At 36.5% G+C, this 15,644-nt stretch overlaps 1 protein-coding gene across 3 annotated transcripts in view; it reads left to right on the top strand.

The window, feature by feature from the left end:
* The window catches only part of NBN (nibrin), a 44,409-nt gene that overhangs the window by 18,060 nt on the left and 10,705 nt on the right, over positions 1-15,644 (top strand). The window contains exons 9-13 of one of the 3 annotated variants that reach the window (XM_020979717.2): positions 367-493; positions 1,891-2,163; positions 4,642-5,083; positions 10,640-10,705; positions 14,676-14,746. In XM_020979717.2, coding sequence (XP_020835376.1) covers positions 367-493; positions 1,891-2,163; positions 4,642-5,083; positions 10,640-10,705; positions 14,676-14,746 — 979 coding nt within the window. The remainder of the gene's footprint in view (positions 1-366; positions 494-1,890; positions 2,164-4,641; positions 5,084-10,639; positions 10,706-14,675; positions 14,747-15,644) is intronic. The other 2 variants (XM_078153655.1, XM_078153656.1) reach the window with 2 other exon arrangements.

Raw genomic sequence — 15,644 nt, 5'->3', positions numbered from 1 at the left:
GCCCCACTGGTAATAAGAGGGGGACTGGAATTCAAACCAAGGCCTCTGACTAAATCCAGGCCACTTCCACCTAGAAATCAGTTAACCATATTAAGCAGGTTATTACTAGAGTAACCTAAGTACTGATTCATTTTTAATTGATTTGATTAAAATAAATCCATTCTTAATTACCAACCAGTAAGAAGCATTAAGAACATAACCAGTGTCACTGGTGGCAAACTAGCCTATTCATTTGTCTGTACATGCAGTATTAACTCCATGTGAGTAGATATAAGTGTATGTTGTCTGTCAACTTGTTAGCATGAGGTATGAGGAAATGACTTAGAGGTATTCATTATTTTATTTCTTTTCATGTGTAATTTATAGGATTGACTCCAACTCCAAGGCCAAGTCTTTCTCAGAACGTAATGGTAAATGAAACCATAATGCCAGGCACCACAATGAATATCACAGCATGTATACCTGACACAGAATCAGAACATGCAGATACTTGGTAAAGTTTCTTTGTAAATGTATTTGATTTTTTTTCCTTTTCTGAGATGTTATTTTATTAATAAATTAATAGCATACATAGGAGTCTCTAACACCCAGAATAATTAAGTTGCTAATATCATTTTCAAACCATCTTACTAGTGTATATTCTAATCACCTTTAACTTTCTAGTAATTTTGTCTCTCAGAAAATAAACTTGAGAAATACACACAGAGATACTGATCAAGAGAAAATTATTTCTTATTCTTTGAAAATATATGTATTTCATTAAGGCTATAAAGTGGTAAAATTAGTTTTTATGACATTTGTAGAATGCATATATATATATGTATGTATGTGTGTATATAATGTTGAATATATTTACATCACAGATTTATAATTACATTTTTATTCTTGCAGTTAATATTTTCTCTATTAGATACTAATGCATTTTATTTTGAAGTATTCATAAAGAGGGAATTTATGCTGAAGACTAGGTTCTGAAACTGTGGTAATGGACAAATTTTAATTCTCACTAGTTCATTTGATTTCCATTAAGTTTTACTTTAATTTTCTCTTTTGTCAAACATTGATTTGACAGCCTTAGTATTTGGATGGAATAGTATTTAAGGTACTCTCTGAACTATTGAAAACCAGCCTTAGAGTTAGGAAAACCTGGGTTCAAGGTCTGAGTCTGACCTACACTGTCTCCATGATTCTGGGCAAGTCAGGTGCATGTTACTTGCTTGATAGAGTTTTTTTCATCATAAGTTCCCTAAACCAAGGTCATAGGTTTGCACCAAACCTTCTTTTCCTGTTCCCAATTTAAACTTGCCCATGTGAAGTTTGTCACATGTATTAATACTGGATTCTACCATTTAAACCACAAAATCAACTCCTCTTAGCCAGTGTATGTCTGGCAAATAACTAGTGGCATATATTTTTGAAGAAATTATATATTATGATTAATATCTATTAAGCACCTGTTATATATTTTTTGTTTGTTTGTTTTCTTGGTGAGGCAATTGGGGTTAAGTGACTTGCCCAGGGTCACACAGCTAGTAAGTGTCAAGTGTCTTTGAACTCAGTACCTGTTACATGTTCAGCCAGAGTACATGGTAAGCTGTACAGCAGAAGTATATGTAGGAAAAAAAAAGAAATCTATTTAAAAAAATTCCTAAAAATAATAACTTGTGTTATCAAAGAGCATAGACGAAAAAGTAGCACCTTTTTGTAATGCTGAATTGATAACGTCTCTTCAGATTGAAAAATTCTTTGTGTTATTGAATTGGTACCTGTTCAAAGCTTTTTAAAATTTTGGAGAAGTAAAGTACACAATTCTATTTAAAACCAATTTTCTCTGTATTGAGTTGCTTTCTATTAAACTCATCTTAAGCTAGGATGTCTTTTTTATTTCAGCATGGATTTAAGTGAAAGTCCAAAAGAGAGTGAAACTCCCCAAATGGAACAAAGATCCAAAGTATTTTCACAAGAAATATTCACTGTAAAAGAGACTCCTAACACAAATTACAGTGTTAATTTAGGGACAAAAGCACTTAATCATACTACAGTAAAAATTCCAAATAATCAACTTTCCTCAACTCAGACTTCGAGCAGAAAGAAAGAACAGGCTTCTCAGCAACAACAGACTAACTCCATTAAAAACTATTTCCAGTCAGTTACAAAGAAAAGGTAAATTTCCGTAATTCTACTTACGTTTTGCGAAGACATGATTATTTACTTATATGGAACAAATATATGTTGGTCTGTGGTATTTGATGTGTTGTGCTTGCTCACCATTAAGGTTTAAGATATCTTTGCCTGCTACTTAACTGAAAAAATGAGTCATCCTATTTTTCCCAAATCAGAGGAGGAGGTGTCTCCATTTTTAAGCTAACCCTTCCATTTGTACCCTTGAAGCCATTCACTCTCTTCTGTAAGACTTTTTTTTTACTTTATTTATATCCGTTCTCCAACAGCTTTAGTCTCCCCCTCACCACTTTGTTGTCTTTTGCTTATAGCTACTATTTTTCCTTCTCTTCACAGTTAAACTCAAATGAATGACTAGAACACAGTGCAGAGAGCATTGGAGTTGAAGTCTCTACCTTTAAATATATCTCTAATAGTGGTCACTCCTATTGAATGAATGAAAAAAAAATTAAGTGCTTACTATGTGCAAAGAACTGTGCTGAGAGCAGGGAAATTCAGATGAAGAGTAAGACAGTCTGTGCTCTTAAGGAGTTCATGTTCTACTGGGGAAGACAACAACATATGGAAGGTTTCAGCTTCAAGTCAGATGACTAGATCTAATAGCCCTTAGGGAGTGGCAGACAGTAATGCCTCTTTAATAGCATTACCATTGATAAAGTCATATCAGTTTCTAATATTGAGCCATTTGACAGTGTTAAGGACTTTGGTGACAAGAATTTTTGAGGCTTCAGTAGTTGTAGTTGGCAGGCTACTTTTGCACAGGAATTGCTTCCCAGGATGATGGCAGTGGTCACTGTGCTGGAAGCATTGCGTATCCCAAGGCTCTTGGGTTCAAGGCAGTCTTTAATGGAGTCTGAGGGTAAATGGTAGTCGTGGTGGAGGTGGTGGTTTGACATGGCTGGCACACATTGCCTCCTCAGAGTGCCTGGCTGCTATCTAGGCTGGCATACCTGCCCTGTGGGTAACACTTGGTGAGGACAGCTGGCACCTGTTCACAGGTGTTGCTTCCTTAGATGATGTGTGTAAGGGCTGAGCTGGAAGCAAGATTGGTGGTCTTGTGGTGAAGAAGGGTGCTGCCATCCCCAGGGCTCTTGAGCTTCTCTGCCTGTTGATGGCAGCTGGTGAGCCGTTGTTGCCAGTAGTCTTGAAGGTAAACTCCCTGGCCACAATTATTTCTCCCCTCTTTGATAGCTAGGGGCTAGGTTTTAAGAACGTCTATTTTGGCCCTTAAAAAAGGGCAGGAGGAGTTGGCACATTCTTTGTTTTCTGTTATTGCCTCCAGATCCTTGCTCTGCTAATCAAACACTTCTTTTGAAGTTCATGCTTTCAAATTATATCATCCTACACAGATCCTTATTCATTCATCTATTAAACTCCAGGACATCTTCCCTCCTCTGTGCCTACCACACTTGTCTCATAGTCTTTCATCTTCCTTAAAATCAAATTCATCTATTGATAATCCTCCTATCCTATTGGTCTCCCAATTCTTCTTCTGCTTCAGTTACCTTTGCCCATCTTCACTTTACCTCAGCCATCCATTTGGAGAGGTATGCAGCCACCTCACCATCAGCGAAAATTATTCCAATTCCATGATCCAGAACCTTGCAGTTCTTTCCCTGATGGTAAAAACAAAATTAAACAGAACAAGCTGTGTCCTGTGGTTGGAATATTCTTTTAGGGATGTTGTAGAGGGAGTTTCTGCTTTGAGGATGAGGTCAAACAAAATATCCTCAAGGGTCTTTCACATACAACAGTAACTACTTAAAAGGAAACACCTATGGATTATTTACAGTGTGTACCCGACCTAAAAGAAGCCAGTTGTCATTGTGAATAAAGTTCTAGATTTATAGTCAGATAGACCCAAATTTAGGTGCTGTCTCATATACTTAGCCATCTATGGCACAATGAGCAAGTGCATTTACTTCTGGTGCTCAGTTTTGTTATCCATAAAATGGAGGCAGTAATGCCTCTGATACCTACCTCAGGGTTGTGAAGTTCAAATTAGATAAAATATGTGAAACACTTGGAAAACTTTAATCCTTTAAATATGCAAATGGCAACTTTTATCTGCTGTTTCACAATCTTTTTTCCCCTATCATTCCAGATCTGTCTTGTTTCTAAGCCCTTTGACTATTCTTCTAACTATGACTTACTACAATAGAGGTGTCTGCATCTGTCTCTTTACTCTGCTGCTTTCACCTTTTCACCTTCTTCTGAGGAAAGAGAAGGTGGACTTGATACTGAGTTTCTACAGGATTAGTCCTATGTAGGGACCCATAGTATTATAGTATGTGAGAGATCTATAGTATTATGTATCTGAGTAACTAAATTACCTCTTCAGTTTCTCCCCTAAGTACAAAAATCTACTTTGCTATTGATTAATATGTTGTTCTTAACTATTGAATGAAGGTTGAGATATGACAAATGCAAGGTATTATTTTGTTTTTCTTTGTAATTCAGGGAAAGGGATGAAGAAGAGCAAGAAGAGTCTGTGTCCAAATCTGCAAGAGTAGAACTGTCTTGTTCTCTTTTAGACCAAACACAACCCACAACTTCCTCAGCCTGGAGAAACCAAGAACAGTACCAATCCCAGAAAGGACCATGTACATTGGACAGAAAAACAGATGGAGCATATAGAAGCATTAACCTAAAACCTAATGTAAACAGTCCTGTTGATGAACTTCTTAAACCCAACCTGAAAAAGAGGAAAGAAATGGATGATTTAGCTGTGGAAAATGAGGTGTTAGAACACTTACATCAGGGGACAGAACAAGAACAAGAAATTGAAGTTGGAATTCAAGGGCCAGTCAGTGAAATCAGTTTAGGAAAAAAACTGAGACTGGATATAAGAAAAAATGACTCTGAGGATAATAAACCAATTGAAGAGAGTTGCAAAGTAGCTGTAAGTAATATTTATTTGATATTTATGTTAAATTTATTACAAAATAGGAATTTAGGAGCATCCCACTAATGACTGGGGAAGTCTTATGTGTCTATTTAAAGTGAACCTTGCCCACTTCTGTTCTAAAAGGAAAAGTGAATTCCAGGTCCACTAATTTTACAGGATAAGAAAGCTGAAGGTCAGAAAGGAAAAGTGGCTTGCCCAGGGCCACATTGCTAATGTGCTAACTTCAACCAAAGCTGGAGTTAGAATCCAGGTCTTCTAAGGATATATCTGATGCTGTTTCCATTGTGCATTGTGTTCATCTTAACCTACCGTTATCCAAGGAGTAAACAAAGTGAAGATGGGTTAAATAGTGAGTTGTGTTACGTTGCCTTTAAAGAAAAACACATGTGGTTGCATCTGGTCTCAGAAGCTCCCCAGGCTTTCCTTTAGTTAAAAACAAGTGGTCTTTGTTCAAATTCCAAACTAAGGAGAGGATTATCAAGGGAAATAGTCCTATCACATGAAGAAATCTGGTCAGTTATCTTAGTTAATTCTGACAAAGGTAAGATGAATAATTCTGCTCTTCATACAGGTAATTAGCTTCCTTTTGTTCCAAAGCCCAAGACTGACCATCATTCATGGGACTTAAACCTTGGTCTTACTTAACTCCAAGGCCCTATTTCTATCCTCTACAACACCATGTTGCCTCTCTTAAGTACACATGAATAATGAAAATTACTTGTTTTGCTCTGTTCTCGTTGGAATTATTACTGACGCCAGTTACCTCAAATAGAAGACAAAAATCTCAGGGTTAAAATGGATCTCAGCAACCATCTAGTCTAACTCAGACCTGAAAACCAATACTTCCTCTACCCTGCCAAATTGTTTCGCAATTTTAGAACCAAAGGAGATAATATTAACTTAGTGTGGATGAATCAATATGACTGATCAGCCAACAAATAATTATTTTGGGGTCTTGAACCACTACTGGACAAATGCTGCAAAGGGTCTGCCTATAAAAAGGCAACACATTATTTTAGCATATGTAGCACTTTTGATTATTGAGATTTTGATGTCTACAGTTTTGCAGAAGGGTATTGAAAACAAATTGTGTCTTTAAACTGTTTTGTATGGGCCCAGGACACAGAATTGGGATCAATGACTTAAAACTGATGAGAGGAAGATTTTAGTTCTGCATTAATAGAAAATTGCTTAATAAAGCTATTCAGAGAGGCACCTAGGTGGCTCAGTGGATAGAGCACCAGCCCTGGTTCAAATCTGGCCTCAGACACTTAATAGCTTTGTCGCCTTGGGCACATCCTCTAGCCCCTGCCCATCCCACCCCCAAATAAATGAAGCTATACAGGAGTTGAATATGGGCTGCCTTGGGATGTGGTTGGTGCCCCCTGTGGAATCTTTCAAATAAAGACCATATAGGCAATGTCTAGGGTTTTTAAAGAGATATTCTGTCAATTACTAGTTGGTCCAGAGGACTCTAAGAGCCTTTCCTGCTCTGAGGTTCTGTGGTTTTTGCTTTCTCTTTGAAGGGGCCGGCTTTGTGAATAACTCATGTACTGACCAAAACAAAACAATGTTCCTATAAACTTGAGATACAGAAGGGTAGGATGGATTGAGTGTTGCTCTTGGAGTCAGGGAGATGGGGCTTTAAGTCCTTCCTCTCACTCATGATTTTGGGGCCCTTGTTAGGTCACTTAACCTTCAAGTGCTTTGGGGAATCCTGTGCATTGCAGAAGAGCTTGCTGATATTAGAAGTTTGCTACTGTCAGTTTGCTGTACAGAGGAAATTGGATATTCTCTGTCCACCAGTGAAAAAAGAAACACGTATAGAAATCTACTGATTTGTTAAGGTTTTATTCTGCAAGGATTCTGTTTGCTTTGAATTATAAATGGTTAAGAAAGCTAGCTCAGTTTTTGAATTTGCTATTTTCTAGGGGTGGGACTAGTTAATCAGTGATGTTTAACCTCTCAAGAATGGGCCATAGTATGGGAAGTGGTAGGTCAGAACTGGGCATTTGGGGACATGTTTGAATTTGTTTCTTCTATGCCTTCTCTGTTCATATCCTGCTTTCTCTAATATTTTTTAACTTCTTTCCTACCTTCCTCTCCCATGATACTTTATTTCTATTCCTTTTGCTGTTTTCCTTTTTCTCTTTTCTTTTTTCTTTTCCTATTTATACTATTCTTGGTACATATGATAGTAACCTCTGTTCTGCTGGAAACCAGGTACTTGAATCAGAGATAGTCAAGAAACCATCCAGTAGGGGCAGTTAGGTGGTATAGTGGATAGAGCACCAGCCTTGGAGTCAGGAAGACCTGAGTCCAAATTTGGCCCCAGACACTTGACATTAGCTGTGTGACACTGGGCAAGTCACTTAACCCTGATTGCCCCACCCCAAAAAAAATTTTAAAAAAAGCATCCAGTAATCTATAAAAATTAATTTTCCTAAAACTTAGTTTTACATGTATCATTCCCTGAAAGAATATATTCAGTCCAAGAATTAAGGAGATTGCGAGTACTCTGATGCTGTCCTTTCCATCATATCCTGCTCAGAATCTGAGAGACCACGCCAGCACAACAAACTCTTAATCTCCTTGGAACTTTGGGGCTGGTTTGTTTCAATATGAGAGGTTAGAGAAGAGAGCCTTGAACATGGGCTTGGGGGATACTAACACATAGTAGGCAAGAGAAGGCTAGAGAACCAGTGAGAAAACTGAGGAAAACAACTGGGAGAGAGAAATGATAGGTAGGCAATCCTAGGCTTTCTTTTTCCTCACATTATCTCGTTTTCAGTTATCTTCATACATGTTATCTTTGCTGCTCTTCTTCCCCAACTCTCTTAGCTGCCCAAAAATGTAAGCTGCTTGAAGGTCAGGACTGTGTTCCATTTTTGTCTTTATTATCCCTGGGACATAACTACAATGCTTTTTCCATTGTAGGAGCTCAGTGCCTTTTAAATGAAGGAGTAAATGAGATAGTACCTGGGAGGAAAGGATCGTATAAAGGACAGGAGATAGTGACGTTAAGATGGTCATCTGCTTTAACAATTAGGAGATCATTAGTGGCTTTGGAGAGGGCATTCTTGATAGAATGGTCAGATTGGCAGGCAAATTGCAAGGGGTTGGTAAAAAGTAAATGGTGAGTAAGGACACAGAGGGCAGGAATGGGGCAGAGAAAGCAGCAAGCAAACTATTTGTAAGTCCTACCTAGACTATTTAGTAATTGTTTAAAACTCTTAAATTATGAGTTCTGTAATTCCTAACATTTGATTTCTTTTCTGACTTCAGTTTTTATGGTTCAGCATTCATAATCTCTAAAGTAATGTAATTAAAAACAAAACTAGTGTGCCTTTGGAGAGAATACTTTGATTATGAATAAATGACTTTAATATAAGGGGTACTTAATATATATTGAATTGAGTTCATTTGTCTTAAGATGGCAAATCTTACAAAAATCAAAAAAGTTTCATAGCCTAGGACTAAAATTTTTCACAAGAAAATTGCCACTTTGGTGATTCTTGTCCCAAGAGGGAGGCTGGTATGGTGCCAAGAGATTAAGACTTGGAGTCAGGATACTTAAGTTTGAAGCTTTATGTCCTTGGGCAAATTACATAACCTCTCTAACACTCTGTATCCTTGTTTTAAAAATTAATCTTTGTACTACCTATATTATAGGGTCATTTGGGAGATAAAATGAGATAAAAGCAATTTTTGAACTTTAAAGGGTTAGGTAGATGGAATTTTTAATTAATTTGAAGTTTTTATCATTTTTCAAAAATAATTTGTGAAGTCAAGACCCATGTCAATTTTAGCTGACCAGTGGAAACACACTCAATTTCACAAACTACAGAGTTATGAAGGTCCTGTCTTATGGCTATGAGCAAATAAAATTGCTCATTTTAAAAAAATTAAGTTGCAATTTTAACTTAATAAGAATGATTTCCTGCTTTTCATGCTATGGTCCCTAAAATATACTTTTTGGAAAGGCAGTACCTAAAATAGTTATTGGTGAAGTATCCATCTTCATGCTTTTTGAGAACTAAGAAATTAGTTTATAGCACTTATGTTTATTTTTCATTTTAAAATCAACCAAATAGTATTTTTTAGTCTCCAAGTAGCTGCTGGTGACAATGATGCCCAAATTAATGTCTGAATAGTCTGTCTCTCTTTGTGTTTCATTTAATGAAGTAAATTTCTTTCCATCAGTTATTCTGTGCAAGGTCGGGTTTAAATCAGTGGTATCAAACTCAAATAGAAACAGAGGCCACTAAACAGTACATTAGGATCTCTGCTGCTCATATTGACTGAGAAAAGCATAAATTAACATTGTCTGTGTTCTATTACATTTTAATTTGTTTTGTTCAGTATTTCCCAATTACGTTTTAATCTGATTCAGACAGTAAATGGCAGCTTTGCAAACTGTGTGTTAGACACCTCTAGTTTAAAATATAGACTGTCTTGGGGCAGCTAGATAGTGCAGTGGATAGAGCACCGGCTGTGGATTCAGGAGGACCTGAGTTCAAATGTGGCCTCACACACATAAACACATACTAGCTGTGTGACCCTGGGCAAGTCACTTAACCCCGTTGCCTAGCCAAAAGACAAAAAAAAAATATAGACTGTCTTGCTATTCTATAATAGCCCTGTGTGTTCATTGGGGGTCATCTCCAGTCGTCCTGATCTATATCTTGCCACTGGACCCAGATGGCTCCAGAGGAGAAAATGAGGCTGGTGACTTTGCACAGCCCTCACTCACTCAAATTTAAGTTACTTGCCAGTCATGGCATCACTTTCCTGATGTCATGGTTCTCTTTGAGGATGAAGGACAAACCACAACAAGGAAGTAAATGCTGATCAACATTCTCATTTCCCTTTGCAGTCAATGCTATACTCCCTATGACCTGCCCCAGTGACATTGGGTCCTCTGTAGTTGTCTCTGTTTTCTATTTCTACCTTTTCTCATTTTTCTTCCTTCTCAGGTACTTTCCAGGCAGCACCTACCTAGCAGTTTTTCTTCTACTTATGCTGAATCTTCTCCACCTGGAGCAAACATAAAAAAATAAAGGCTACTTACTTGTCTTTCCTCATTATATATTCAGTATTGCTTCTGAATTCCATCTTAAGTATATAAGTTCACTGGAATTTTTATTGTGATATCATTATGAATTTAGTCTTTATGAACCATTTGTAAGGGAATTTAATATTCCTATAAGCTCCTTGAGAGTAGGAACTGTTTTATTTTTGTGTCTGTAGCCCCATCACTTAGCACAGTGGTTGGCATATGATAGATGCTTATGCCTGTCAAATTGAATCAAAGTGCCAGGAGGAAATTTAGAATTCTGTTGCGTAGAATATAGTGAGGAGGTCTTGGTGCTAAGGATAGTATTATAAAGAGGTTTTAGTTTAAAAAGATGGCCAAGGCGATATTTTACTGTATTAGGAAGAGTTGTTTAAGAAAGTATATGTATTAGAGCTACTTCTCTACGTATTAAATGTAAAAAGATAAAATATTTTATGTAAAGTAACATGCAAACTTGCTTTTGTTTTTAACAGCAAGAAAATAAACTAGGGAAGAAATGTGAGGTCAAGCAAGAAACACTTTCTTCTGTAAAAGAACAGGTAACTAGAGTAAATTTACAATAAGTTCAGTTAATTTTATAAGAATAAAATTAATATTTGATAACTTCTGATGGCAGGAATAACAACAAAAAGACAGTTTTCTAAACCTTGCATGCCATAATTTTTAAGAGCCTTGCATATGATAGGTCTTGAATATTTTATAGATCAGACAAATTATTTAGTAGTACTGTAGTGGTCATTCAACCAAATGTGCAACCTTCCCAAATTTTTTAATTTGTTTACCATTTTCTTTTTTTTCTTTTCTTTTCTGTTTTAGTTTTTGGGCAGATTCACAGCTGGTTTTTTGATTAACCATTTCCATACCAGATTATGATGATTTAGAATTATATTTTTCTGTCTTCAAGTTTCTACTTCTTGCCAACCAAAGCATATTTTAGATTTTTCCATTTCAGATATATAATGTATAAAAATAATAGGTTATTGCCCATTAATCCATCATATATCATGTTATATGTTTCCCTAGTTTAACAGTGAAACTCTGGTTGATGCTAATAAATCACTTCTTACTGTAACGTACTATAATCTATTGTATACCAGAGTAATGGTGCTGCCTAGCACAAAACTCCCTAGAATGAGAGCCCGAAATGGTTTTAGATCTTTTAACTGGAGTATTTATTTGGAGTATGAATTAAGCATCTTCATACCACTCCCAGAATAAGTTTGTGTGTGTGTGCATGTGTGCATGTGCATGTGTGGATGCACATGCCACTAGCATGCTCAAACATGTTGAGAAGCTCACTAATGTTACCTTTCAAATAAAGTTCAAACTCTTCTGCTTTGAGACTTTCAGACTTGTGAGCCACATTCGAGACCATCTAGCTAAGAGTCTCAGTGTCAGCCTCTCCAACAAGTGTCATCCAGCTTCTGTTTAAACAACTCTGATTTAGGTCTCAGCCCATTACTTCCCAAAGCAACCTGTTAGATATTTAGATAACCCTGATTGTTAGGAAGTTTTTTATTTCGTTGAACCTATACCTTTCTCTTGGCAATTTTTATCCATAACTCCTGTTTTTGCACACTGGGGCCAAGCATAACAAGTCTAGTGACTCTTCTGCATGTCAGGCTTTCAGATATTTGAAAACAGTTGTCATCTGTATCCTAGGCCTTCTGTTCTCCAGACTACATATTCCTAAGTCACTGGAATATGCTCTTGTCCTTTCGTTGTGTAGCTTCTGTTCCTCAGAGTATTCTGCACTTAAAAATTTGCTTCTTAAAATGTGATACCCAAAAGTAAACACCCATATAGATGTGGTCTGACAAATGCAGAAAACAGGACCATGCTTTCCCTAGTCCTGGATACTATTCCTCTTTTAATATGTATTCCATTATAATGCCTTAGATCTTAGTTCTATGAACTTCTTTCTGGCCACTCCTTCCCTATCTTGCATTTATGAAGTCGATTGTTTTTTAATTGCTGTATTTTTATGCCACGGTCATTTCCTGATATACTCTTCCATGAAACAAACTAAAACAGCAAAAAACAATAGAGTCTGACAGTGTATGTGATATTTTGCATGTTTAGCCTCCCACTTTTCTATCAAGAAAAAAAGCTATATTTCATCCTCTGTTTCATGGGACCAAGACTATTTGTTACCCTTAGTCTGAGTTGGGCTTCCTTTTAACATTGGGGTTTTTTTTTATATTATTGTAGTCATTTTGTGTATTATTCTCTTGTCCTGCTTACTTCTCTCTGCCTCAATTCATACAAGTCTTCCTGTGTTTCTCAGATTCCTCACATTGATTGTTTCTTATGGTGCAGTGTTCCAGACAGTGTGACAGTTAATAATACTGAACCTGGTTTCATGAAGAGCTGGATTCAGATCCTTCTTGTAACACTAATTTTATGACCGGATGCATATTACTTAATCTTTCTCAGAGTCAGTTTCCTCGTGTATAAAATGGCAGTATTATTAATTGTGGTACCCATGAGTTATTGACAGTTGTTGAGGCCCAAATGAGATAGTGTACATAAATCATTTTGCAAACTTTAAAGCACTTCATAAATGAAAGTTATTATAATTCATACACCACTGTTTGTTTATCCATTCCCCAATAAGTTGGCACCCACTTTGTTTCCAGTTTTTTGCCACCACAAAAATGCTGCTTACAAATATTTTTAATATATTTCTGTGACTACCTTGGAGTACATGCTCAGTACTGAGCTCTGTCAATCAGAGGGAATGAACATTTTAATGATTTTTTTTTCATGATTTTAAGTTGTTTTCCAGAAGGATTGTACCAATTCACATCTCTACCAGTTATACTCTCTCCTTGCAGATACCCCAATGTTTCTGTCTTTTATCATCTCTGCCAAAGTGATGGGTGTTAAGCGAAACCTCAGAGTTGTTTTAATTGGCATTTCTTGTAACATTTCTTTTGTTTGGACCATTTTTTTCACATGCTTGTTGATAGTTTACATTTAAGATTTGATTATATGAGCCCTAGTATAAGACCATATCCCTAATAAAATATTATCTTAATAGTATAGACAAATATCTAGTGCTCTCAAGATCTTGTGTAGATGTATATTCTATCATCCTACTTATTGTCAAACATTTTGCCAAAATCTAAATTATATTTACATTATTCCCCTGATTTAATAATCTCATAACTGTGCCCAAAAAGGAAATGAGGTTAGCCTACCATGAACTGTTTTATGATGAAGCAATGTTCACTACCCCTTAATCACATGTTGTAGAATTCTGCTAGGAATTGAAGTCAAAGTCATTTGCCTTTTGTATCAGACTTCCGTTTTGTTCCCTTTTTTTAAACATTGGGATAATGGTTGCCCTCCTTCAATCAGTGGTAGCTCCATTTTCCACATTTCCATTGGAGATTCATGATAGTGGTTCAGCGAGCACCTCTTTTACTTCTTTTAGAATCCAAGATGTAGTTCATCTGGACCTGGTAACTTAAACTCATCAAAGGCAATCAGCTTGAGCTTTGCTACCTCCCTACTGATCCAGTTCAACCCTCTATTAGCCATTTAATATTCTGATGTAAAGATTATTTTCCTTGGTAGAGAAAATGAAGCAAAATTAATATTTCAGTTATCTGCTATTGTCCCATCTACCTTGAGTGGTGGTCTCATCCTTTTTTTGATCCCCTTCTTTTCCCTGATAATAGCTTAAGAAGTAAGAAATCTTTTTTGTTGTCCTCAGTATTCCCTGCCAGCTTCAGCTCAATTTGAGTTTTAGAATTCCTAACATTGTTCTTACAGAACCATATCATGTATTTATATTCATTCAGTCTCTATTACCTGCCCTTGCTTCCATTTTCTGTGCATTTAAAAAAAAATGTGAACTGGTTGATGACTCTACATGCACTTAATTGGGTTTTTTTTTGAAAACTTTTTTCTGTCTCCCCAGAATTATTTCTCTTGCGTCTTTAGAACTTCATTCTTGATACCTACCTGTCCATCCTTGACCAATTGGTCATAAATATTTTTTAGACCACCTGTTGAAATCTGCTTTCCAGATATCAAGAGTACTTATCAAACCACTGTCTTCCATCACAAGTTATAAGATAGAATAGTCATTTGCCCCCAAGGTTCTAATCATTACTACTTAAGCTTGCATTTTCTCCTTGCTGGTGAAAATAGAATCCAGAATATGATCTCCCTGTTACTTCCTCTACCATTTGAAAGTAAAATAATTATTGAGAGGCCAGGAAATTATTGGCTGCTGTATACGTACATACTTTTGGCAGAAGAACTACAAATATATAGATAATGCCCCTCAACATTGTTTTATCAGATCTCCATTTCAAGCCTGTGGCAGTGATCTATTTCCTAGACCTCCTTTGTACAGGAGTTCTTTTTTCTCCTTTCAGTAACTTTCAACCAGATACTTTCTATAATATTTCCCCTCTATGGTTCCCATTTTTTCCCACATGAGTATATCTTTTGTCCTTTACATCATTTATATTTCCCATTATATCTCTCCTCAAGGTACTATCGTTAATAACCATTAAAAAGAAAAACAATTCAGCAAAACGAATGCATCAAAAAAGTCTTGACATGTAAGTGTTATACATTCATAATCCTCTACTTCTATAAAGAATAAGGGGAGGAAGAGAAGGCATACCTTCTCTTTGTGGCCTAGCTTGGTCATTGTAATTTCTTAGCTTTCAGTTTTAGTTGTTATGTTGTTTTTGTTCCTTCCATTTATATTGTGTAGTCATGATGAGTATGGCTTTCTTGGTTCTGCTTACTTTGTGTCAAGTCATGGAAGTCTTCCACTGATTCTCTGTATTTGTCTTTATCATTCTTTCTGTTTCTTTTTCTCTAGTTACATGTAAAAATAATTAACATTTGTTTTGGAAACTTTGAGTTCCAAATTCCCTCCCTTCCTCTCCCTCCACCCTGCTTTCGTTTAGAAGACAAGCAGTACAGGTCAAATGTGTAGTTAGACAAAACATATCCATAATAGTTATGTTGGGGGAAAAAAACAGACAAGAAAACTCAAGAAAAAATATAGTTTAAAAAAGTATGCTTCGATCTGTATTCAGATACTGTCAATTCTTTGTCTGGGGATGGGTAGTATTTTTCATCACAGAGTTGTCTTGGATCATTGTATTGCTGAAAATAGGTAAGTCATTCACAGCTGATCATCTTACAATATTGCTGTTACTTTGTACACAGTACATTTTGCTTTGCATGCTCTGCCCATGCAAGTCTTTCCCAGTTTTTTTTTGTTTGCTTGTTTGTTTGGGTGTTTTTTAGGCAATTAGGGTCAAGTGACTTGCCCAGGATCACACAGCTAGTAAGTGTCAAGTATTTAGTCTATAGCTGGATTTGAACTCAGGTCCTCCTGACTCCAGGGCCGGTGCTCTATCCACTCTGCCACCTAGCTGCCCCTTTCCCAGTTTTTCTGAAGGCATCCTGCCCATCATTTCTTACAGTACAATAGTATTCCAT

This window comes from Phascolarctos cinereus, unplaced genomic scaffold (assembly GCF_003287225.1).
Source record: "Phascolarctos cinereus isolate Bilbo 61053 unplaced genomic scaffold, phaCin_HiC Scaffold_4;HRSCAF=312, whole genome shotgun sequence".
NCBI classification, from domain to species: Eukaryota; Metazoa; Chordata; class Mammalia; order Diprotodontia; family Phascolarctidae; genus Phascolarctos; species Phascolarctos cinereus.
This window is presented reverse-complemented; position numbering and strand designations above follow the sequence as displayed.